This window comes from Phocoena phocoena, chromosome 10, assembly GCF_963924675.1.
Source record: "Phocoena phocoena chromosome 10, mPhoPho1.1, whole genome shotgun sequence".
NCBI classification, from domain to species: Eukaryota; Metazoa; Chordata; class Mammalia; order Artiodactyla; family Phocoenidae; genus Phocoena; species Phocoena phocoena.
The window spans coordinates 73,143,010-73,167,869 of NC_089228.1; the positions used below are offsets into that span (position 1 = coordinate 73,143,010).

Below are 24,860 nucleotides of genomic sequence, written 5' to 3' on the forward strand. Positions count from 1 at the left end.
CGATGACGCACGGCGCCTAGTGCGTGGGGATTCCCGCAGCCGTGACCACTACCCGGCCTGCCCTGCGGCAAGATGGCGGTCTGAAGGGAGTGGGCAGCGGCAGAAAGTTTGTTGTGGGATTGGAGTAGTCGGGCCGGGAGTTTAGACTTGTAGGGGATCATGGGGACACCAACATGGAGTTGGGGCGGAGGAAGGACTAGCACCGGGGTTAAGAAGAGAAAATGGAGTGGTGGAAGGTTGGAGGCGGAGAGAAAAAAAGGCGATAGGAATGGAGGGGAGGGGGCCTAGATTCCAGTGGTAGCCCTGGGGCAGGGGATCCGAGGCGGGGCAACCAGAAGTAGGTACGCAGCCCCGGAAAAGCAGAGTCACGAACTGGAGCGGAACTTCTTAGCGGAGAGTAAAAAGCCTGGAGTGTGGGGCGGAGGCCCGACCGTACGAGGCCGGTGGGAGAGGAAAGGGGTCTTTTCCGTGGAGGAGGAGAGTAGGGAAGCGGGAAAGAGAGACCTGAAGGATGTTGGGCAGGTTTGGTAAAGAGGGAACTAAAGCCAATCCAATGACCATCTTCTAGACTTAGATCAGCCTTTTCACAGTTCTTATAGCAGCATCTGCCCCAATTTCAGCTGAAGACTCAGGGGCCCCAGGGACTGGAAGAAATCACAATACTTGGAAAGAAGAAGAGGTAGCGACTTGCCCCAGCTCAACCCCAGAGCGGGTAAGGTGGCCTCCGGTGACAGGCTGGCATGCTCCCTGGGAGCGGAGCAGGATGCATGGGCTACGAGTGATGCTGAAAATTATTTAATCTGAGAAGGGCAGTCTTCTATAGAGGCTGCCCTTTGCCTGTGGTTCCTAAGTTAATGTTCTCCTTAGATCTCACGCTGATTTTTGAGAGTTGGGTGTAGAATTGAGCCGTGTATGCCTTCACCTGTGCAGGCGAACGTGGGCAAGAGCGTAGAGATCAGGCTGAAAGTATTTGAACACATCCCTGTCACAAGCAGTGCATTCATGCTCACTGTATTTTCTTTGATCTCCCCATCACATCTTCAGTTTGGTATCCTGCCGGAAGTGGAGATTTGTGGGTGTCAGATGGTGGGGAGTCATAAGAAAACAAATTTCTGGTGTTCACTAACCATTTAGGTACCTGCTGTCACCAGTTCCTGAATTCACTCTTGCAGCATGTCTGTCTCTTTTGATCGTTTCTTTTGGTAAGAAGGGCTTGTTAGTGTTCTTTTGGGGGTGTGGATTTGGTGGGTAGGTGGGGTCAGAGGAGGGCGGGAGGCAGGTTGGGATTAGGGAGGAGAAACCCAGGTCAGTTTATGGTAAGAGGTCAAGCTGACTGGGGTAAAGCTCTGCGAACATTTTTCACATCATTCTGTCCGTGAGACACCTGATTTTGGAGAGCTGCTTTACAACCTGGACCAGTGTGGTGATGGAAGGAAAGGATTGTAAAACTTGCCCCTTTCTCTTCTGGTAGTTTTCTTCTCTTCCTTTATATTCTTCCCATCAAACCACATTAAAAAAAAATCAGTTTCATTAGCAAAACTAAGCATGGCTTGAGAGATAGTGGACTTGGGGTTGGAGAAAAGAGAAGGGGTCTGGAGCTACAGAGTGCTGTGAGTATGGTCCTCACTTCCTTTGATGCCCTGTGGTTATGCACCAAGCCAGAGTTGGGAGCATGCTTCTTACTGGAGCCTGTTTCAGGGCCAGCATCTGCTCCATGATTGGACTGGCAAGTCTGGTTTGCTCTAGGACTCCGCACTAACCATCTCCTGCTCCCCACTCCCACCCCATCCCTGCCTGCAAAAGGCTTACTCCAGGCAGACCAATCCGAATCACTGTCACTAGACTAGCTTCAGTACCTTCAAGTATCTGAAGAACTAGTGTTATTTAGCTGTGACTTCATTTCTAGAAGGTTGAGAAACTTCTCTTTCTGCGAACAATTTGTGGATGTCCCTAAGAAGTTGCGATCAGCAAGGACTGTGGTGAGCGCACATAGAAGTTAAGAGCACTGACTCTGGAGCCAGATTGCCTATTCAAATCTGCACTTTGCCATATGTAGCTCTGTGACCTTTAGAAATTGCACAGCTCACTATGCCTCAGCTTTCTTATCAATCAAATGGGGATGGTAAGATTACCTATCTCATAGGGTTGTGTGAGGGTCAAATAAGTCAGTATATTAATGTATTTAGAACAGTGCCTGGCACGCAATATGTTTTTGTTGTTGTTATACTAGCCAGACCTCAGCACTAATTTCTGCTTCATGATTGAACTTGGTGTCTCTCTGTGGAGGACCTGTACTGGTTTGAGCTGCTATCCTGATGTTAAGGAGAAGAGGCACAGCTTTTGGATAGTATAGATTTTGTGTGTAGTGAGAATATCCTTGTTAAGCTATTTAAAGTGATGTTTAAATGCCAGTGACTTCCTGTTTGAAGCTGTGAGGCTGCAAAATTATCTAATTTGCAGTTGAGTGATTAATAATAATAGTGCTTATTGAGCACATTCTTTGTGCTTGGCACTATTGTAAGTGCCTTACCTGTATTAAGTAATTTAATACTGTTAGTATCCCCATCTTACAGATGAGTAAATAGAGGTGCAGAGTGGTTAAGTAATTTGCTCAATGTCACCTAGATAGTAAGTGTTAGAGCTGGGATTTGAACCCAGGCAATCTGGCTTCAGCAGTTGAGCCTTTTTTTTTGCATTTGGTATGAAATTAACTTTTTTTTTTTTTTTTTTTGCTGTACGTGGGCCTCTCACTGTCGTGGCCTCTCCCCTTGCGGAGCACAGGCTCCGGATGCGCAGGCCCAGCCGCTCCGCGGCATGTGGGATCTTCCCAGACCGGGGCACGAACCCGTGTCCCCTGCATCGGCAGGAGGACTCTCAACCACTGAGCCACCAGGGAAGCCCGAAATTAACTTTTAAATATGCCTACTGGCAATGTGTATCTCGTTTGCTTGTAATGATAGTTAGATGTATACCCATATTGTAGTAAAATATTTTTTGTTTGTTTAAAAAATGTTTTAGGAGCTGAGCTCTTCATCTCAGCTCTCTCCTTCCTCTCAGAGATAATAACTGATGCAGGGATTGGTGAGGGAGCGCCCTGTGCCATGTTAGCCAAATCTGGACTCTCTCTTTGTGATTCAACTTGGTGATTCAACTTGGGCTGGGTTGGGTGAGCAGACAGAGTTACATTGGGATCCATTCTTAGCATGCATTAAAGGTGTGGGTGTGGGTGTTAGTTAATGTAGATGTAAATATAAGGCTCAATCTGACTATGGTTACTGACATGAGCAGTTGAAGCAGCCATAGTGTTAAACTCATAGACGGTCTGGATGCACCTTTCTTTTAAAAATAAAAAGTAGCAAACTACACAGGGGGAAAAATGTGGCAGCTTTAGACAGCTCCCTCCCTCTAACGTGAGAGGAAAATGGAAAGTAAATGTGCTTCTGCTGAAGCTTATGTTGTTGAGGAAGGCCCTGTTGCCGAGCCCAGGTCTCTTTCCTTTTAACAGGCAGGAGACCCGTGTGCAGCCTTGGGGCAGAGGTGTACCCAAGGGTTGATTGACTGGCTTTCCTTTGCCCTGTATTTATGACTTACTCTTCCCCTCCTTCTGAGTCATGTCCTGTCTATTTAACACACCCTCGGTGTCCATCTTTTTCTTCAGTAAATGACTCTCCATTCTGCCATCAGGGTAGGCATGCGCCTGGTGTCGGGGGCTCAGGACCTAGGGTTTGCCCTGGGAATTCTGATGCAGCCCTGTGATGAACTTTTCAGTCTGTTGTGGCATGTGTGATTTTGAGAGTTAGCATCTGTGAGTCTGCTCCCCTTCTCCATCAATAGAGGAGCCATGTATCTCAGGATAATGTGCTTTATCTTGACTCGTGCTTCGGTCAGCATGCTGAAACGTGTTATCTCCGTAGAGTACACCTTTGTGTTCTGGTAGAAGTCCTCAGACTTTCTAGATTCAGGTCACATTTTAGCAAATGATTGAACTTCAGGGTGAAGGCTGATAGATTTTGAGCCGATTCTCCCCCTTTAGCATTTTCTTGTTGTTGTTGTCTAAATCAGTTTCTTCTCATAACACCCCATATTCATGTATTATCTTTGAATCGAATCCCTTCACCTCCTTCTCACCACCATATTTTGAGTGCCGAGGACCTGTGGGTAAACTGGGTCTTCATTTCTTCACCTGGATTCAGCCTCTTAACAGCTCTCTAAATTTATCTCATTCTCTGTAGCTTCTGGGCCTTTGCACAAGCTGGTCGTGCTGTCTGGAATGCAGACATTCCAGACTCCCTTTACCTTCCTTATTGCTCTTGTGGTCTCAGTTTAAATGTCACTTCCTTTGGGATCCCACTGCCCTTTACTGTCCTTCTGTGCTTACTTCTATTTTGGCACTTAGGCTGCATTGTAATTGCCTGTTTACTTGTCTGACTCTCACAAGACTCTAAGTGCCTTGAGAACAGATACTGTCTTACTATTGTATTCTAGCATTTAGGATAGTGCAGGGCACATAAGAGGTGCTTTATAATGCTGTGGTGCATACAGGTGAATGAAATGTGGGCAGTCTCTCCCTACTCTACCCTACTGCTCTAAAAATTATTTTCCTAGAAAAAAACCCAATGTCTCTGCGGCTTCCCTGGTGGCGCAGTGGTTGAGAGTCCGCCTGCCAATGCAGGGAACACAGGTTCGTGTCCTGGTCCGGGAAGAGCCCACATGCCGCGGAGCGGCTGGGCCCGTGAGCCATGGCCGCTGAGCCTGCACGTCCGGAGCCTGTGCTCTGCAACGGGAGAGGCCACAACAGTGAGAGGCCCGCATACTGCAAAAAAAAAAAACACAACAAAAAACCAATGTCTCTTCCCTTAGAAAGGCCATGGTTTCTCCCTTGTTTGGGATAAAGTCCACACTCTTTAACGTGGTATGCAAAAAGCACTCTGGCCCAAATTCAACCCTCTGGCCTGAGTTGCTGCCACTCTGCTTCATTTGTCCTGTATTTCCTTGCTCCTGAGTTTCCTACTGCTCCTGAACCTTTTCTAGACATCCGCTTACTTTTTTCTTCTTGCTTGTGCACTTCACTCTCCATAATGCTCACCTCTGTCTCTGAAGCTCTGCTCATCCCCTGAGACCCAGCTTCTCTGTCTCCTCCAATGAGAAGACTTCCCTGCTTTCCTTTCTTCCTCTTGGTCCCCACAGCACTTTGAACCTCTGTCCTGGCACTTACCATGTTGTGTGGTGAGTTCTCTGTTTACCTGTCTATCTCTTTCACTGAGCTGACCCTGTAGAGGAGGCACCCTCCCTGATCATGGGGTGGGGGTGGGGAGATAGGGGAGACTGGGAGGGTGTGGGTGAGGGGAGTTGGAAGTGGGGTGAGCAATGTGGTAGATGGAGTCTGATTTTGGAGCTGGGTTTTAATCCCGACTCTGCCCCTTACCAGCTGTGCGACTTTGGGCAAGTTGCTTAACCAGTAGGATCACTGGTCTTGTCCCCTATAAAGTGACGGTGACATTACGTTTTTTGCAAGAGTATTGAGCATTAGAGATAATGAGTACACAGCCTGTAGCAAGGTGCCTGGCATATGAAGGATACTCAGTAAATATTTGTTAAATGAATGAATCCCACTTTGGAAAACTCAGTGGATAAGAAAAGGCTTTGTTTTTATTCAAGGTAGACTAAGCCTTTTGATTTTTGCCAGGTAGCCAGGAACATTTCTGAGATGGGAGTAAAATTGAGAGAGTCTCCTTTTTTGTGATGAAGCAAGAAAAAAGGTGAGATTGGGTACAGCATCAGTGTGCAAAATAAGATTGTTGATCCTTCTCCCCATCTGTTATGTTGAAACAACTCCTTTGATGGACTGTGACATGCATGCGAGATTGATGATGACCTTGGTGGGTACAGGTGGGGGTGGGTAGGTGGTGGATTTGTAAGATGGTACAGAAAAACCCGAACGAACTTTTTGGTCAATCCAATAGTTAAGGCTGGGGATGACTGGATGGCATGTTTGATGATCCATGTTCCCCGGTGTTTTGTAGACTGAAAAATGTTGGGTGAAGCTGATGGAACACATCTAGGCATTGAGGAAGCCAGACTTCTTGTCCCAGTTTTCTTACAGCTTCGATGATCTTCTTGTGCCACAGAACAGGCTTAACTCAGGTGCTCCCCAGAAATGGGGTTGGAAGCTGAGGGTCGCTGTCCATTCTTTGCCTTTTTGTTTTTGGTATCGTTGATGGGAGTAGTTCTTCGGGCACCAGTTCTGAACAAACACCAAAGGAATTTGTTTCCAGAAGTCTAGACCTCCTAATTGTATAATGCCGGGTGGTGCTCCAGTGTGAGTTTACAATCAGAGGAAGATTTGTCTGGGTTCTCGGGAGGGCAACCTTTTTGTCTGGTCCTTAAACCCCTGCCCCAGCCAGGTGCCTCTCCTCTTTGCCCTCAGAGCACTCATCACACTATGATGGGCGGGGGGGCAGTTAACCTGTCTCTCCCCATCTCGGGGCAAGATCTTCTTTCTTTGAAGCTTCTTAGGGGCAAGGTCATTTATTGAAGGCTGAGCGTTTAGTTAGACTGTACATAGTAGGTGCTGAGCAACTCTGGTTCCTGTGTGACCCAACCCAGTCCTTCCTTAGACTAAAGCAGATAAGATCTATCTGGCAAAGCTTTTTGAACCCTCAGGAAGGAAGATCCTGCATTAACAAACGGTGATAGTATTAACAATTGCATTACTAATTATTTTCCAGGGTTGAGTTAATGTGGTTAAATGATCTTCCAGGTGCTTGGCTTCAGCTGTCTCCCTTTTCAGCCTTATGTTCTAATCACACATCCCTAAGCCAGCAGGAAGGAGTTAAAAGAGGAATCGAAGTACACACAGGTGTATTTCCTTGCTTAATTAGCATCTTCTAAAAGGTCTTTGGTTGCTGACATCCTCTTTGTTATTCATTAAGCTCCTTTTAGTGCCCACTGTAACCTGCTTGCTTTTCTGTTGTGTCACTGGTCCTGTCTTGGTGGGCTCCATGCTCACAACCAGGACTTACTACAGCCTTGTTAGTGCCTAGATGAACTAAAAGGATGAAACCAGCAGGCAGAAGTGGATTGAAGGAGTTTTCCCCGGACTCTACCCCTCATCCCTCGGTGTGGGGTGCACACTGCAATGTGGCATATCTTCCTGATGGCATCTTGGCAGGAGTAATAAGCTGCATTGTATGTTAAGCAGATTTGAGAGGAGATTGGGTGAGCCAGCTGGACTGGATTGTGCTGTGTGCTTTTAGGCTTCAGAGGGACTGAGTCCATGAGTAGAAGAGTGAGAACTTTGTTTGGTCTATCTCGTAAGTGCCAACTGTCTACTAGGTGACATTTGGAATCTATAAAGGACATGGCCCCCTATTTGTGAAGAGCTTCTGTGCTCTCACAGTAAACTGTGGCAGGGATCTCCCTGAGGGTAGGGACTGCTTTTTGGGAAGTCAGCGTAGACCCGAGAGCCCTGTGCTTCCACTCAGCCAACCAGAGAGATAGAACTCTGTGCTTATCGCCTTGCGTACTGAGCAGTGGCCTCTTTGCACCTTCCCAGGAAAGCCAAGTGGGGAATTCAATCTCAGAAGTCTTTGAGGGTCTTTAATTAGGGCAGAATTGTAGTCGCTTTCCTGTGGCTCCCTGGAGAAGACAGCTTTCCAGGCTTTGCACTGGAATTGGATATGGAGGGTTCTGTCCCAGTGTGTCTGTGGCCTTGGGCAAGTCACTTGTCCTCTCTGTCGCTTCAAAATGGGAGAACTCCACTTGTTCCGTGGGCCTCACTAGGCTATAAGGATCAAAGGAAATATAATGGAAGGGACAGCACTTCCAGAATGGTAAAGCACAGTACAGATGGAGGGATTTTGTCCGTTTGTTGAGGAGCTGTATGTTTTCATCATAAACATAATGTATGTCCTCGTTTAAAATACCAACCATACAGAAAAGTATACAAAATTAAAAGTAAAGTAAAAAGACCTTTCCTTTCTTCCCCCACTGCTCCTGTCTAAGCCTTTTCCCAAAGATAGGGAACTACTGTTAACCGTCTATCATGTATCTTTCTAATCATTTTTGTGTACTTCCAGACATTCCCCATCGTGTATCGCCTGTAAAATAAACAAAACTCGATAGTAATACTTACTGTTCTTCAGCTTGATCTGCCCTCCTAACAATTAATCCCCGGGGGGTGAGGGTGGGAGTGAGTCCCTCCCTGTTGGAGCCTTTGAGGAGCCTGGTTGCAGCCTCCTGCCCAGCCTGGTGCGTTCCTGGGGGCTGGCTCCTTGGGAGGATGGACCAGCTTTCCTAGAGGCTCTTGCCACAGCGGGCACCGTGCTTATCTCTGAGGGATTGTCTTTTATTCTGGGATGAAATTTTTTGGCAGGAGTGCCCTTGAGTGGGAACCAGGATGGGTGCAAGTGTGATGCGGGCATCAACACTCTCGCCTCACGTGTTTCTCTCCTTCACTCCTCTTTCATCTTTGGCTGGGAAGGGAGTAGAATTACCTAATTTCTCAACCCCTGTTTTAGTGTAGAGAGAGTCTCCTCTAGTTCCTGAAACCTTGGATTAGCCAGGTCACTTGCTGCTTTACCTTTCAAAAGCAAACCAGACCCAGCTGGTGTTTTTATTTATTTGTGTGTGTGTGTGGTGAGGATTTGGAAGGTAGCCTGCCCGTGGCCATGCTTCCTTGCCAGTCCAGTGAAGAGGTCAGAGCCCACAGGAAGAGTTGTCATCTTCTCTGCTAGATGGTTATCTCACCCTTCATGGCCTTTTGACCTCTGGGGCTGTCAGAGCGATGCGGGGAGCCCAGTGAGGAGGCAGTTGGGAAGCCTGTCGGAAGCTTCTCCTGCCTGTGTTTATTGTTGGCCTGGGCTTGGGAGAAGGCCAGGCCCATATGTGGGGCCAGGGTGGTCTCTGTTCTCCCCTTCCTTCCCCGAGTCATCTTGTCATCTGCAGGCCTTTCAGACAGAAGGGCTTTCCAGTCCTGCTGACCCAGGGGTCACATCTTGGGTGGGGGTCTCTGGGACTCCACTGCTGTGGCACATTTGCCTTGAGATCTCAAAGCCGGGGTGTGTTGCTTCCCCTAGGTGGTTCTGGAGGCTTTCAGGAAAGAGTGTTCCTTGGGCTAGCTGTGTGGGAACGCTAGCCTTTCTGGGCATTGCTCATTCTGAGGGGGTGAGGTAGTCCCTCTCAGGGTCTGGGGAGCCTGGCTGTAGCATAGCCCTTATCCTTGCTCTGTGGGTTCCTCTGGCGCCAGCTCACTGGGAAGCATCATTCCCTGGCCCTTTCAGAAACTGAAAGGTGGCAGTGTGTCACCCGTTCCTTTGACTGGCCCAGCTGGCTGGGGTGCACACTGCCCCATTGTACTGGGCTTTCCATGCAGCTCTTGTTGTAGCCTCCGGTCCCTGGGCCAGTTCTCTCCCAACCCCTTTCCTTGGAGCCCGTGGGAGGTGGTGGGGTGAACTCTGCTGGCACAGGCCTGGGCTAGGTGGCAGCTGCAGCTGTGGGTGGCTTTGTTCTTACAAGCAGCTTTCAGGGCTCTGGTGCAGCCTGGCAGCAATGTTCCGGGAATAGGTGAGACAGGGGAGCTTCCCCCTGGTAGCAGTGCCCCGTTCCAAAACAGCAGTCCTCTCTTTCTGTTGACCATCCCTGGGGTCGTGAGCTGGGCTCACTGCTATACTTTCACGAGGCATGCTTTCTAGAGTGGAGAAAGCCCCTGAGGGTCTGGTGGTAAGTCTGGGGGAGTGTCCCTGTCAGGAGAGTGCAGTGTGTACCCTCAGGCATCCTGCAGCTTGGCAATTCTTCTGCTCTCTCTTTGCAGCTCCGGAGTTGGGCTGCTCACAAACCAAGCTGTCTGTTTGTATGGAGTGCCTGGAGGGCGTCTGCCATGAGTCTGTCGCTAACCGTGCTAACCAGGAGAGCTGGCTGGTTGGGGAGAAGACACTAACCCTGTGAGTCTGACCTGGGCCAGCTGAGGGTGCCGCCAGCCATGCCTCTCTTCTCCTCTCTCCCCCTGGCCTGTGCCTTCTCCCCTTTGCTTACATCATGCCATCTCCTCTGCTCGCTTGTCCTTACTACTGGGTTCCCTCCATTTTCCCAGTCTCCTTGCTGTGGGTGGGGCTGTGCATGGGCACCTGCCCATCTGCTGCTGGACTTTGCCCCTCCTTCTCCCTTTAGTTAGTACCATGGCTATTAGTTCTCCCTTAAAACAGAATGGTTAGCATTTCTGTTTAATCTGCTTTTAGCACCGTGGAGTTTGAGAACATCCCTCAGTTACCATACTGTTGGTTTCACGCCTCAGAGACAGATGGAACGAGAGTAGGAAGGGAATTTTCTGCTAGACCGGATAGTTTCCTCCCTTTATCAACAGGGGAAGATGGTGGGGATTCCCTGGTGGTCCAGTGGTTAGGACTCGGCGCTTTCCCTGCCGTGGCCTGGGTTTAGTCCCTGGTCCGGGGACTAAGATCCTACAAGGCCTGCAGCGGAGCCAAAAAAAAAAAGAGGGGAAGATGCTGTAGCCATTATTCTCATCCCAGAGTACGAATTGAATTTAGGATCAATTGCAGGTTCTTCTTGGGAGTGGGGAAGTTGAGAAAAACCTTGGCCTGGCTGTGGGAAATTGCCTGGGCAGAAGAGTGAAACTACTTAAACTGAAAGCTGGAGCCCAGAACCAGAGATGTAGCTCCCATTGGTGACTGTGGCTCTGGGAGGTGGAGTGGGTGGAGTTAGTCCCCCCACCGCCTTCCACGTCTGGAGCTTCATGGGGACTTTAACCATAAAGAGCTGGGAAGGGCGGCTCAGCCAGAGGGGGAAGGACCTGGCTTTGGACTCCACAGTGGGCCTAGGAGAGGCCTTGGCCTCAGCTTGCCATGGAGAAGCCCCCGACAAGCTCCCATCTCCCTCCAGACTTGGAAAGGAGAAGGGGGGGTCCAGAGGTAGCAGGAAGGCCGATTGCTCGGGGCTCCCTGGTGTTCTGCATGGGTAACTCTGTAGACAGACACTGTCTCCAGCCTCTGGAGGCAGTGCAGGGTGGGGTGGGCTGGATGGGGGAACTTGAGACCTGGAGGTCCTCTACGTGGATTCTGTTTCCCTTGAGCCAGGAGGGAGATGGCAGGGAGCTGCCGGCGACCATGAGGTGTAAGTGTGTAAATGAGAGAGGGGGTAGGTGCTGCGCGGATGTGTAGGGACCCTGAGTAGGGAGGTAGCAAGCTGGAGGGGTTTGTGGCTTGGCTGTGACCAGAAGAGCAGAAGGGGCGTGGAGTGGAGGGCTGATTCAGGGCCACCCTCACTTTGCGCTTCCTTAGGAGAGGGCATGGGGACTAAGGTCAAGTGCTGGTTATGATCCTGGGGATTCTTTGGCCCTCCCTTTGGGTGGGGGTTGGTTTGCTTGGATCATCATCATCAGTAGTCTTCAGCCCCTTTGTTCCTGTCAAGTGTTTGCTTGAATGAGAGGCCAGGTGGATAGACTTGAGGCATTTGCTCAGGTGGGGATCCAGGTGAGCTCTCACAGGTCACCAGCACTAGTTCTGAGGCCTCAGGATGACTTTGGGGCACAATAATTCCCACCCATTCTGGCTTTTAAAAACCTGTCAGTCTGTTCTGCTTAGAGCGGGCAGGGGGCCAGGTCAGGGCCGCAGGCAGCGCGCCCCAAGAGGGTGAGGTTGAACTTGCCCCGAGGGGTGACAGGCCTGCCTGGGGGAGGGGCAGCAGGGCTGGTCTGGGCACAGACTGGCATCTTCCAGCCTTGTCATCAGCCCAGAGCAGAGCCTGCCTGGGCTCCACCTGTGCTCTGCTGGCTGCTTGCCTGCCACGCGCCCAGCATCGCTGAGGGCTTTGCTTAGGTATCTCAGGAACAGCTGTGCCGGAAACTGGGGGCCTGGCGTGGGGAAGGCTGAACCCAGCCTGCTTTGGTCGGATCGGCTCACTGTGCGGCTGTTCACTGACAGTCGAGGTGGAGAGGAGCCATACTGACTGGGAGCGGTTGGTGGGGGGGGGGGGGGTCCTTGTGGGCAATCTCAGGGCCCCCTGCTGGTTATAGGGCTGGCCCTTGTAGGGTGGTGGTTTGTGTTTCTTGGGCCTCAGCTGGAGGCAGAGCCTGGATTTCAGAGGCTTGAAAAGCAGCTAGATATGTACGGCAGGAGTATGTCCTGCCCTGAGAGGTGCAGCTTCCTCCAGGCCTGTAGTGTTCAGAGACTACATCAGGGCTCACAGCTGAGGACGATTTCCGCAGGGGAGGCGCTAGTCCCTGTGATCAGATGTTCCTATTTAGCGGTTGATTAGGGGCTTCAGGAAGGGCCCATATTTGTTTTTATTATTTATTTATATCCTGCTGGGTTAAGGTACCGTACAGCACAGCTGGAGTATTCAGAAAAGGGGCCGTTTTCCTTTCATTTTAAAAGCAGCAGTGATTGCTAACGTCCATTTGACTTTCTTTGGGTGAATTACAAAAGAAGGGCTTTAATGGTTTTTGTGGTGAGGTGTGTGCCTTCCCTGAATCAGAAGGTTGGGTTCATTGGCCCCTTGAGGTCCTTCACTTGCTTGATTCAGTGACGGCTGGGAGCAGAGAGACATTAGTAAGTTCAGAAATGGTCTGAGCCCAGAGGAACTGTTGGGACCCTAATTTCTTGAAGAGAGTGTGGGTGATGTGGGGAGCTGGGGAAGCGGGCGGTGTCTCTGGGCAGGCAGCTGAACTGGGCCGGTGGACAGGGTAGTGCAGAGCTTGGGAGCTGGAGGAGACCTCCAGTGGGGGAGGGCAGAGTTTGAAAAGCCAAAGAGCCAGACCTATTTTGGATTCAATCCTGTCTCCCTCTGCTGGGCCAGTGTTGAGGGGGTAGCCTCTGAGCCCTGAGCAGAGAGAAAGCTGGATGCTGGGACCTCCCTTCCTCTTCTGCACTGATGACTTTGCCCTTGGGCAGACGCACAGAAAGGATGGCAGAGGGAAGTAACAGGGCATCCTTGGCTCTTGGAATTGAACCTTTTGCTGTTGCCTCTGTGGGTGTTTGCAGGGAATGGGAGAGAGGATAGTGGTTTGGAGATAATCTGAATTCTGAAGCGGTTTCTCCTTATCCTGCTTCGCCTCCAGCAGCGTCCCTGACCTCGATGGAGGCCCCAGGTCACATACCCACACTCTCCGTATCCACAAAGGGGAGTGGGTAGGAGTCCCATCTCCTGGTTTGAGAGAGATGCTTGGCAGATGTTTTGTCCTTTGATTAAAGGACACTGCTCAGCCAGCTCCTGGCACACATTGCTCCTTGTATCTGTCTCTGATACATGCTCTGCTCAGCTGTTCAGTGGGTTCACAGTGCAGGTTCCCTGTGCGTGCCGAGTCCCATTTCTAATGAAAGTAGACTTTGTTCTCTGGAGGTAGCTAATCGTGCCCGTGGGCTGTAATCAGAGAGAAGGTATTTCATGCAGGGCAGGCGGTAACAGGCGGCCTGAGCTGACTGGCAGATTGCAACATGACAATTACGAAGCTATCAACACCCCCCCACGCCTGCCCTGCGCCCCAGCAGATAGGGGGTTGAGTCTGTCCTCTGAACTGATTCTGAGTAACTGAAGAATGAATACTATGCAGGAGAGGAAGGAGGAGGAGGAGTTAGGTGGGGTGGGCGCAGTGAGGAGAGCTGCTTTCCTTTCTCACCTCACCTCCACGAGATGGGAGGGTTTACTGCTGCTCTGGGTGTCTTCCTCAGCCGTGCCTGCAGGTCCAGCCCGAGGAGCTGCAGACCAGACTGGGTCAGCCGGGGGTTTTAACTTAGGCTTCAGCCTTTCTCCCAGAGCACAGCTGTTCTTGTAGTACAAACCCAGCATGTGATCTGGTACCCCACATCCTGAGTCATCTGCGTCCAATTCCTTGAAGCTCAGGTAGTTTGTGGTGAGGGATGGGAGTGGGATTCTTCCCTGTCAATTTCTAGAACTTCTAGAAGACTCTTTTCTCGGAGGTGCCCTGGAGCCAGCTCAGCATCCAGAGGCCAAGAAGACCCAAAAGGCCTTGTTTGCTCCTTGTGGCCCATGGCACATTCTGAGTTGTTCAGCTTTCCCTGGGGGCCTCTTCTTCTTGACATGGGATTGGGAGTCCTCCTTGGGCTGCAGCACTCCAAAGCAACCTGGGAATCTTGAGGTGAAGGAGATCTGGCCAGTGGAGGCTGCATCTAGTAGCTGGGTCTTCCTGGAGGGACCACTCTGCTGCCTTCCAGCTCATCTTTCCTCTTCTCCCAGCTTGTGGACCTGCTGTTCAGCTGCTTCTTACTTTGTTCTGCAGTGCACCTGGCATTGCTCTCACTCCTGGGTCTGACCTTCCCTGCATTGCTTCCAGTCAGGGACAGCAGCCTGCCAGGCACATCGAGTCCCCGTTCAGTGCTGGAATTGTGGTCCCCTGTGGGCTGGATCTGGGGTGCTTAGCAGATCTCAGGAGTTGGAGCCAGGGCCCCAACAAGCACTGGAATTTATGGACATGGGGCAGGGGGCGGCACGGACTTTTCCTCATGGACTTGTGTTGGGGTCACTGCAGGCTCCCTGGTTGACTGTCTCGCTAGTGGGCATTGTCTTCTGCTTCCCCAGTTGGGAGTCGTTTCCCTCCCTGTGACTCTGGCACATACGAAAAGAGTTTTCTCTGGCTGGGAGAGAGAACCTCCCATCACCACTACCATTCATCCCATAGTCCGAGCCTGCACTTACGATCCATCTCACTGCCAGCCACATCCACACTGTCTGTCCCCTCAGCAAGCCAGATTATCTTGCCATGAAAGCCCTGGGAATATGTGCTGTGGGGCCGTGAGGTCAAGATGAGGCAGGATGAGCTTGTAGGACATGTGATGGCTAGAGCTGGGCCAGCAGGGTATGGAGTGAGACCACTCTCTCTCCTCACAGGTAGAATGACCAGTTACCTGGGCCTGTCAGAGTCCTCCCTGCCTGTCAGCGGTCCACCCACCGCCCACACAGGTGTCCCAGTACCTAGAGGACAGTGTGGGCATTGGCAGGAATAGGGAAGAGAAGAGGCTGAGAATAGAGGGGGTATATATAAAGGGGCCTGCAAGGAGAAAGGGCTACTGAGCTGAGTGGGGAGCAGGTGGGGAAGGGAGGAGGGACCTGGCTTCTCCGCAGAGAAGGGGAGAAGGCAGAAGCCAGCTCTGGATTTCCCGGGAGCTCTTGGCTACCTGTATCTCTTACTCCTGCAGCTCTGGCTCTTTCCTCTTTTGTAACTCATATACACCCCCACGCTGAGACCCCCTGATGATCAGAACCCAGGTGCTCAGGCTGGCTTGGGACTTTTGGGGCCTTTCCCCTGGGCCGGAGGAGCTCCCACCCAGGGTCCCACCGGAAGGGTAGCCCTGGGGAACCTGTAGGGGTGACTACACCTCAGGAATGTGCTGTCCCTTCAGGCCTGCCCAGATTCCTGCGCGTGGAGTCAGCCCGACTCGGCCTGCTGCAAGTGCCCTGTGGGGACCCGCTCTGCCTCACTATCAAAGGGCTGGGGTGGCGGCTCGTGCCTGCTGCCAAGCCCCAGAACCCCACACCAGAGGCCAGGCTGCCCAGACAGAGGAGGGAGGCCACTCCTGCTTCCCGCCCTCCCCGCCCCCTCACCGTGCTTCCTGCCTCAGGCCCTGTTGGAATGTGACAGGAGTCGTGGCCAGGGCATGTCCCAGCAGCAGGAACACACGCTTTAGCCCGCAAGGCTTCCCTCAGCCCCAGCTCTGGTGAGGTGGATGGCGGCCTCGAGATTGTTTATGCCCAGAAGGCCACCTGAGGTTACTGCCTCCATTGGTCCCTGTGGTGGCTGCTGCCCCCATGCTGCAGCCCAGCTCGTTACAGGTGGGGGAGAGGTCAGAACCCCAAGAACCTGGAGGGGACCTCAGAGGTCACTCAGTCCAGCCACCTCTGTGCAGATGATAGATTTATCCAGTGAGGAAAGGGCTTACCCAGGGCCACACTGTGTGTCAGACGCAGCACTGAGCCCAGAAGCCAGGCGTCTCAGCTCCCCAGACTGGGGCTTTCTACACAGGGTTTTGCAGCCTAGGCACCATCGACATTTTGTGCTGATAATTCTTTGTCTTGGGAGGCTGTATTGTGCCTTATAGGATGTTTAGGAGCACCCCTGGCCTCTACCCACTAGATGCCAGTACCACCCACCCCTGGTGTGACAACCAAAAATGTCTTCAGATGTTTGCCAGACATCAGGGGTCGGGGGAGACCAAAATCACCCTGGTTGAGAACCATCATTGCTCTAAAATTCTCCTTTTTCTGCTTTTCTCCTGGACCTACCCCTCATCACACAGTCTGTTCGCCACCATTGTTCACAGAACTAAGTGTTTGGGCTCCTTCTGGAAACATTGCCAGGAGCTTTTTTCCCCAGCGTCTTCTTGAGCCTCTATTAAGCTTTTTCCTGGTGTTCTCTTTTGCAACCCTTGTCTCCCGAATCTCTTAGCTGTTTCTAGACTCTGAGAGGCCCGGGAGATGAACAGGACAGATGTGAGGTAGGATAGGGACAAGACAGGACCAGACCTATCCCGGAATCAGGCATGTGATAAGCCAAGACCATGAACACACACACAGACACACATGTGTCTCATCTGGGCCTGGACAGAGCTTTCACGGGGAGCCCAGTGCTTCCACTGTTGTCCAGCTCTCCCTGGCGGGTACTGACAGACAGGCGGCTGACACCTGGTTTCCACTTTCTTCCCTTCTCTGGTTTCAGGAGCTATTGGCTAGAGGAAGTGGCGGGGCTGTGGGATGCGGAGAGCCGAGGGCTGACTCCCGGACAGCGGAACAGAGAGAGCTGCCAACAGACGGACGGTATGTTCCTGGTGAGGCCTGCACCCCCCACTGGGTTCCCTCCTGGGGAGGCTGGCAGGTGAGGCGGCAGCAGGCAGCCCCTCTTGGTGGGGGCTGGTGAAAAGAGTGGTGGAGGCCAGAGAGGCTTGACCTTGAAGGCCCTTAAGCTTGGTGACCCCCTGGAGGAGCTCAGGTTGGGAACGCATCTCAAACCCTTACTTTCTGGTTACGATTTTTTTTAAAGCTAACATTTATCGAACAGTTCCTGAGTGCCAGCTACTGTTGTTAGTGCTTTACATAATCGTTAAAACAACCCTATGAAATTGGTGACATTCTCAACCCAGTTTAGAGTTGAGGAAACTGGTGCTTGGAGAGCAGCCTTTTCTCTGAGGCTGCTTTCCGAGACCACAGGGGCAAGGGGTGGGCTGCTCCTCGGGCCCAATCCATACTCCCTGCACCCAGTCCCTGGACCCTGGCTTCCTCTCATCTGTTCCCCCTGGACCCAGGCCCCCATCCAGCACGCCCCTGACCCATGGGCACTGACACACCAGAGTCCAGCCCTTCGAATGACCCCAGCAGCAGCCCAGGCCTGTCTGCCTGCCTGGTGGCTCCTACATGTCCTCTTTTTTTCTCAGTTCAGAGGCTTCTTGCCACATCTCTGAGCCTCCTTCCTTGTTCCCCTCAGCAGGTTGAGGAGCTCTCACCTCCCAGAATGACCAGTGCAGCCCCTGCTAAGAAACCCTACCGGAAGGCACCACCTGAGCATCGGGAGCTGCGGCTGGAAGTTCCTGGCTCCCAGCTCGAGCAGGAGGTCAGCAAGAGTGGTGCCCCTGCCCTGGCTGGCAGATGCAGGCCCCTGAGGCGGGGTTCTGGCTGTCCTGAGGGCACATCTGGTCCCACCAGTTGGGGTGAGGGTGTGGCATTCCTGGTACACACTTGGGCTCTCAGTTGCAGCAGTGCTGGTGGCAGCCATGTAGACTCATAGGGGACAGCTGTGACACACGTCCATGTGTCCAGGACATGTAGCTCAGCAGAAGTGATCCCATGCAGTATTGTTTTTCGTGCAAGAGGCAGCCCACCCGATAGAGGGGTGCTAAACTGCCCGGAGGCCAGGACTCTGGTCCTCCACTGGTGGAGCAGAGCCATTCAACTTGCAGCCCCTCTGGGGGCCATTAGGAAGCAGTGCTCCAGCGACTTCCCCAAGACTAGCTGTTCTTTGCTGGCCCTGAAAGTCAGGCCCTCCTCCAGCTTTCCTTTTTCTGGCTGACACTTATCAAATACATGCTCCCTGCTCGGAACTGCATTAGATTCTTAGGAGGGCTTCTTCAGGCAACTGCAAAGCATTCTCCAGGTCGGTTTTCCTCCCTCGTTCAGCTTGCTGCAGGAGGAAACGAGGGCTGCAGTTTATTCATCTTGCGTCTGTGTCTCTATCCCGTTGCAGTGCGTGAAACACATTTAAAGAACTTGAGAGATGGCCAGCACGTGCTGAGCATCAGGCATACCATGGCCCACTCTGGTCACATTCACGGCAGAAATGCCACCCATGACTTGCCCATTTTCAGTTCAGGAAACATTAAATTAAAAGGCCAGATATTGTGCTAGGTGCCACCCACTGGGCATTCCCCTGGTTTTGTAGATGAGGCCACTAGGGTTCAGCAAGATTAACATAACCAGTGTATGGTACAACAGGATCAATCCAGGTGTCAGTGGCTCCCAAGTCCATGGTCTGGGCCACCCACCTCGTTGTCCTGCCTGTGATTGGCATCCCGAGGCAGTCAGGCCAATCAGATGCTGCTTGACGTTTCCCTCCTGTCATAGTACGGGTCTGCTCTGCTTTGCGCTTGGCGGAGCTCTGGCTCGTGACCAACGTGGAGGCTTGAGGAGGATGCGGCAGGAGGGTGAAAGCAGAAGACGCTTTACTTGTCTCAGTCAGGTTTAGCCCAGAGGCTCTCCTTCCCGCACGTGCTTGTGCTTCCCGAGCCTCTGTGAGGGCCTGATTCTGCCCTGGGGGCCAGAAGGGCTTTGGCAGAGCTCAGAACCCTACTCTAGCTCGCCTGGCTTCATCACTTCTCTGGAAAGTCTTGGCTGTGCCTGCAGGGCCCACTAGGAGCCCAGTGAACAGCTGAGAGGCTCTCTACCGGGAGAGGTAGCATGGGTACCAGAGCTCATTTGCAGTTGGCTCTAGTATTAAGAGGGGTTGGAGCTAGTATGGGTAAGGGTGAGGGTTGGAATCTGGTTGGCAATGGGAGAGAGTAGGCTGGTCCAGGTGTTACTGGATTGCCTCTATCTGTGGGGCCCCGCAGCCCACTTCTGCTGTGAGTCTCTGGGCTTCAGACATGGCCGTTTCCAGGGCTATTTGGAGGGGGTGGGGAACAAGCAGGAGGCCAGTGGTCCAGAGCTGAGCCTCAAGCTTCTGTTCTTTTGTGCCCAGGAGCCCCTGACTGACACGGAGAGGATGAAGTGAGTATCTGCTGCCCGAGAGCCTGCCCTGCCTCAACTCTGCCCCTCTTAGCTGCAAGCGAGGCTGTTGTTTCATTTGGGCTTTTCCTTGGATTAGGTAGAGGTAAAGGTTGGGGTGGGGTGTTTTAGGGACTCTGGGAGGAGGCTTGAAGTTTGGGATATTCCTTCTGGAAAAAGAGGTTTGTTCCATGGGCTCCAAGAGGACCTGGCATCAAGGAGGTGGATGGCTCTGAGAGGCCTGCGCTTGCCAAAGCTCCCTTCCCCAGCTCCTGGCCCTCCTGTGCCAGCTGCCTCCCCGCAGCCCTTTCTATCAACTACATGAGGCCTCTGCAGAGGAGGGCAGCACTGGGCTGGGTTTCTAAAAGATGAATAATGGAGCAGCCTGATTGTGCAGTGGGGAAACTGGAGCTGGCGGCTTGCTGGCCAGCTGGCTTGGGCTGTAACCAGAGACAGACTGGGAACTGTAGCCCCTGCAATTCTGTCTTCTCGTTCTTCTGCAGTGAGGGGGGCAGACTGTCCTCTCCCATCCCCTCTCCCCCTCCCAGCCAAGCTGTGATCTCAGGGCCAGCAGGCCTAGGGGATACGCTGCCCCAGACTCAGGCTGAATCTCAAGGAGTCCCCTGCCCACAGCTACCTGTTCTCACGTCACCCCTACTCCTTCCTTCCTGAATCCATCCTGGAATTCTAGGGTGGCCCTTCTCTCTCTGATGCCCCTCTGCCCTTGACCCCTCACCCTACCAGGCTTTTGCAGCAGGAGAATGAGGAGCTTCGCCGGCGCCTGGCCTCGGCCACCAGGCGCACTGAGGCCCTGGAGCGCGAGCTGGAGATTGGGCAGGACTGCCTGGAGCTGGAGCTGGGCCAGAGCCGTGAGGAGCTGGACAAATTTAAGGACAAGTTCCGCAGGTGTGGGAACGAGGGGCCGGGACACACATGCATGCATCTCCCTGTTCATAGGAGGGAGCCCGGAGAGGCTTCAGAGATCATCTGATTCTGATGCGAAAACTGAAGTTCTGGGAGGGGCGCTTGCCCAAGATCCCTTATGAAGGAGGGGCTGAGCAGGGTCTGAAGAACAGGATCTTGATCCAGGGGTCTGCCTTGTGTCCCTCTACAGGCTGCAGCACAGCTACACAGCTTCCCAGAGGACCAACCAGGAGCTAGAGGACAAGCTGCATACGCTGGTAATCTGTCCAGGAGGGCAGCTTGGCTGGCGCTGTGCTCACAGGATAGCAGGGGCTGGGACTTGCCAGGGGACTGCCATCCTGCCCTGGGCTCGGGGAGGGGGTGGGCCGTGGTGGGGAGGGGCCCGCAGTGTACTGTGAGAGTCAGGACTGTCTTAATGCTCACACTGTTTCTCTTCTCTCCTCGTCTTCCCTCACGCTGCCACCGTTGCTGCCACCTTCTCCTCTCAGGCCTCTCTTAGCCACAGCTGGATTTTTGCAGTTGCGTCTGAGTTTGTGTGTTTTCTCCCTGGCCCTCGCCTCCTCCTCAGCTGAGATCTGGGATTGCTGGGGCCCGGCCATTGCCCTCTGCCCACTCCTTTCCTCTTCCTCATGTGAGGCCTGTTCAGCAGTCAGTGCCTCCCTCCTGGGGGACAGCTGGGGAGCCTGTTCTTGGCTTGGGCAGAGTTACTGATTGATGTCACCACTGAATGCTCACAGCTTCTTGGCTGCCGTGGGCAGCAAGCCCCGGCCATTTGGGGGAAGGGGGCCTGTGGACCCAGTCCATGAGCTGAAGATCAGAAGACTGCTTCTGAGCCTGCAGCTCCCTCCCTGCTCAACTAGATAATCTCACAGGCACCCCCAGCCGCCACGCAGCCCCACTCCCCACCTCCTCCCGCTTCCCAACCTGATCCTGGAAACAGCCACAGGCAGCATCGGCTTCAGCCCCTGGGTTTGCACAGTTCTTGCCTCTCAGGTACCAGCTGCCTCGCCTGGTGTGTAGAGCCCCTTGAGTGCCCTCCAGGGCCGGGCAGCTCTTAGACTGCTCTGTCCCGGCCTGGGCAGCTGTCAGTCATGCTCAGAGAGCCCCCTCCCCACAGCCAGCCTGGACTACAGGAGAGGTGTCTGGTCTCCTTCTGTCTGTCCATCGTCTGTCTCTGTGTGCCTTGGCTGCCCTAGCACCTGTGGCTTCCTGTGTCTCTGGGCTGGGAAGAGGGGGAGGCGAGGGGAGAAAGGGCTGGCTGGGGTGTGGGCCGGGTTCACTGTGAGTCTTGTGCCTCAGATCAAGAAGGCTGAGATGGACAGGAAGACACTGGACTGGGAGATCGTGGAGCTGACCAACAAGCTGCTGGACGCCAGGAACACCATCAACAAGCTGGAGGAGCTCAATGTACGGTCACCTCGGGAGCCTCCCTGCCTGTGCTGCCATGTCCTGGCCTTGCCCTGCTCCCCTGGGCTGTGCCGGGCTCTGAACTGCGTCTGTGTCCGCAGGAGCGGTACCGGCTGGACTGCAACCTGGCTGTGCAGCTCCTGAAGTGCAACAAGTCTCACTTCCGTAACCACAAGTTCGCTGATGTGAGTGGGGCACTCTCCCTGCCAATGCCCGTCTGCCCTTGTTAGGATGCCTCCAACTCCAGTTTCTACAACTCTCTCTGTCCTGTCCTCATACCTTCAGCTCCCTGCTTTCTGCTTTGCCTTCTCCTCGCCTCCCTGTGTCCTCTGAAGCCAGTCAGCTCGGCCGCTGGTTGGTGTCCTGCATGCTGTCAAGGGCCCGTCACTAGGGGCAGAGTGGGGACTGGCCCTGTTGGTATTTCTGGAACAGAGACAGGGAGAGAGGATCTCAATTTCTGGATGCCATGCAGGAAGGAGGGGGTTGCCAGAGGTATGGGCCATAAGAATAATTGAGAGGGGCCCTTGCTCCAAGGGGCAAACCCTAGACCCCAGCACTCAGGCTCAAGGTTGATGGGGCCTACAGAAGGAGTGGAGGTATTTCTAAGGCTTCTGGTCAATACTGATTCTCAAGCTTGTGTCTGGTTTGGGCAGAATCTACCACTGAGATGGAGAAGTTAGACGTTTGAGAGCATGTGGGCCTTAGCACCAGTTCTGGGTTCAGATCCTGGCTGTGTTAATCAAAAGCTTCAACTTTTTTTACCACTACCGAGCCTCAATTTATCTGCGAAATGAGGACATACCTTTGTGTGCTGCGGAACAGGTGATAGCAAAGTGCCCAGCACACGGGGGGGGCCTTATATGTGGCAGCCGTCATATTTGCCCTGAAGCAAGCTGTCTTAGGCTGGGCTCATTCACATCTCTCTTCCCTTCTCTCGCTCCTTTACCCCAGCTGCCCTGTGAGCTACAGGACATGGTTCGGAAACATCTGCACACTGGTCAGGAGGCTACCAGCCCGGGGCCTGCCCCCAGCCTGGCCCCAGGGGCTGTGGTGCCCACCTCGGTCATTGCCCGCGTGTTGGAGAAGCCGGAGTCTCTTCTGCTCAATTCGGCCCAGTCAGGCAGCGCCGGGCACCCCCTGGCTGAGGATGTCTTTGTGCATGTGGATATGAGTGGGAGTGACCCAGGTGACCCAGCCAGCTGCCCAGCTCCGGGAAGCCCCGTCCCCCAACCCAACGGGGAGTGCTGCTCTCTGGGCACCGTGGGTGGCTCCCCAGAGGAGGAGATGTCCCTGCCGGCCTTTGAGAAGCTGAGTCCCTACCCCACCCCGTCTCCACCCCACCCGCTGTATCCTGGCCGCAAGGTGATAGAATTCTCTGAGGATAAGGTGCGGATTCCCCGCAACAGCCCCCTGCCCAACTGCACTTACGCCACCCGCCAGGCCATCTCCCTGAGCCTGGTGGAGGAGGGCAGTGAGCGAGCCCGCCCCAGCCCAGTGCCCAGCAGCCCTGCCTCGGCCCAGGCCTCCCCGCAGCACCAGCCCAGCCCCGCCCCCCCGGGGCTCAGTGCCCCAGCCAGCTCCGCCAGCTTCGAGGAGGACCTGCTGGCCAGCTGGCAGCGGGCATTTGTGGACCGCACTCCGCCCCCAGCCGCTGTGGCCCAGCGCACAGCCTTTGGACGTGACGCGCTCCCTGAACTGCAGCGCCACTTTGCTTTTGGTCCCGCTGGCGGAGATGAGGAGGTGCAGGCACCTTCTTCCCCACCCGGTGAAAGTGGGCTTTTGCTGCCAACAGAAGCTGACCCTGGCTTTCCCAGGGAGGAGGAAGAGGAACAGCTGAACCTGCCCATCAGCCCCGAGGAAGAGCGCCAGAGCCTGCTGCCCAGTGATGGTGGCACAGAGGAGGGGCCTGGCACTCTTCACACTGAGGGCAGGGCCTGGGCACTCCCCAGCTCCAGCCGCCCCCAGCGCAGCCCCAAGAGGATGGGGGTGCACCACCTGCACCGCAAGGACAGCCTGACCCAGGCCCAGGAGCAGGGCAACCTGCTCAACTAGGGCCCTGCTTGCCTTCCTGCCACTGCTGCACGGGGTCTGCAAAGGTGCCCCAGCCCTCGCAGCTCAGGGTCCCCACCTAGCCCAAGCCCTTGGCCTCTGCTCCCTGTGCAGATAGGGTCAGGCTACACCAGGCCTTTCGCTGCACTGGCTGTAACTGGTACCAGCTTGCCTCATGGTTTTTCCCTCCCTGGAATATTTATTCTCCAAAGGTAACATGCAGCTGGGGCTCATGACCAGTCGGCCCAAATTTGTCTGTTCTGGGGAGCTGAGGGGGTTTATCAGTGTTTATCCTCCATCCTTCTTTCATATCCACCAGTTTTCTATTTTTATCTGGCAGGGAGGTGGGGGGAGGAGGGTCACTGGGATTATTAACCTCTAATTTCAGTTTTCACCTGTTTCCCTCTCCCCCCAAATCCTCTGCGCGAGCTGTTGCCTTCAAGGGCCTGGCACAGCAGGCCCTCGGGGGGATGAGGGAGAGGACTGACTCAGGGCTCCCCTCAGCTGTTTCCTTCCTCCCTCTGGAAGGGAGTAGAGGGTGGGATTCAGGGTCCTCAAGCTGGGTTCTAGGTGAATCCTGGTCCCACTCCCAACCTTGGCTCTAGACTGTTAACTCCCAGCTTTGGGAAATTTTCACATCAATAACTATTTTAAAATTAAATAAAACTATTTTACTGGTACGGCCTAATTTGTCTATTAATGACCTTCCTTCTGCCCTTATTCTCCCCATTCTTGAGTATTCCCAGTCCTAATCACGTCCTAGTCTTTTTGCTGCTGACTGACCCCTACCACTGTTCTGCCTGGGGCTTCCCTGGGCACAGAGCATCACGTGGTGGGAGAGGGTGTACCTCAAGTAACCCTGGCAGGGCCCCTGAGTCTCTCCTTGAGGTAGGGTCCAGCCCAGCTCGGGGGGGCTCTTTACCTCAGTTACGATCCTTACAGGGCCTGTGTAAGGTGTCACCCCAGAACCCCAGGTCCTGTAAGTCAGAGACCTGAGCCAGACCTGTTTGAGACATCTGGGGCCAGTGGACGCTGCCTGGAGCTTGGGCCGTGGGGCGGCACTGCCCCCTAGTGATGTCTAGTGGTAATTCCAATTCCTCCCTTGCTGCCAGCCCCCAGTGACCAGAGCCACACGTCAGGTTGTCGAGTTCATAAAATCTCTTCCGAGCCAGCGGGCTGCAGCCAGAGCTGCCAACAAGTCCAGAGGCATTGCCTTGGGTTCCAATGCCCCCAACGATTTTGTTTAGTCACAGCTTCCAGAG

At 53.6% G+C, this 24,860-nt stretch overlaps 1 protein-coding gene across 2 annotated transcripts; it reads left to right on the plus strand.

The window, feature by feature from the left end:
* Positions 1 to 57: 57 nt before the first annotated feature.
* On the plus strand, positions 58 to 24,282 carry TJAP1 (tight junction associated protein 1). Of its 2 annotated transcripts, XM_065885647.1 has the most exons (11): positions 58 to 106; positions 621 to 712; positions 9,812 to 9,941; positions 16,685 to 16,782; positions 17,447 to 17,572; positions 19,193 to 19,221; positions 19,963 to 20,124; positions 20,333 to 20,399; positions 21,442 to 21,549; positions 21,651 to 21,734; positions 22,501 to 24,282. In XM_065885647.1, the coding sequence occupies exons 5-11, from the start codon at positions 17,474 to 17,476 to the stop codon at positions 23,599 to 23,601; spliced, it is 1,650 nt and encodes a 549-aa protein (XP_065741719.1). In that variant the 5' UTR covers positions 58 to 106; positions 621 to 712; positions 9,812 to 9,941; positions 16,685 to 16,782; positions 17,447 to 17,473; the 3' UTR covers positions 23,602 to 24,282. The 2 variants fall into 2 exon arrangements, with proteins under 2 accessions (XP_065741719.1, XP_065741718.1); XM_065885646.1 differs by lacking the exons at positions 58 to 106; positions 621 to 712; positions 9,812 to 9,941; positions 16,685 to 16,782 and adding an exon at positions 20,631 to 20,660 and having other exon boundaries at positions 17,474 to 17,572; positions 22,501 to 23,601.
* The last annotated feature ends 578 nt before the right edge of the window (positions 24,283 to 24,860 follow it).

Bases quoted from the DNA above. Each gene is read 5' to 3' on its own strand.
- TJAP1 (XM_065885646.1), top strand. From the start codon at position 17,474: ATGACCAGTGCAGCCCCTGCTAAGAAACCCTACCGGAAGGCACCACCT. The intron at 20,400-20,630 runs GTAATCTGTCCA...TTCTCCTCTCAG, and splicing joins AGGACAAGCTGCATACGCTG to GCCTCTCTTAGCCACAGCTG. The intron at 20,661-21,441 runs GTTGCGTCTGAG...CTTGTGCCTCAG, and splicing joins GCCACAGCTGGATTTTTGCA to ATCAAGAAGGCTGAGATGGA.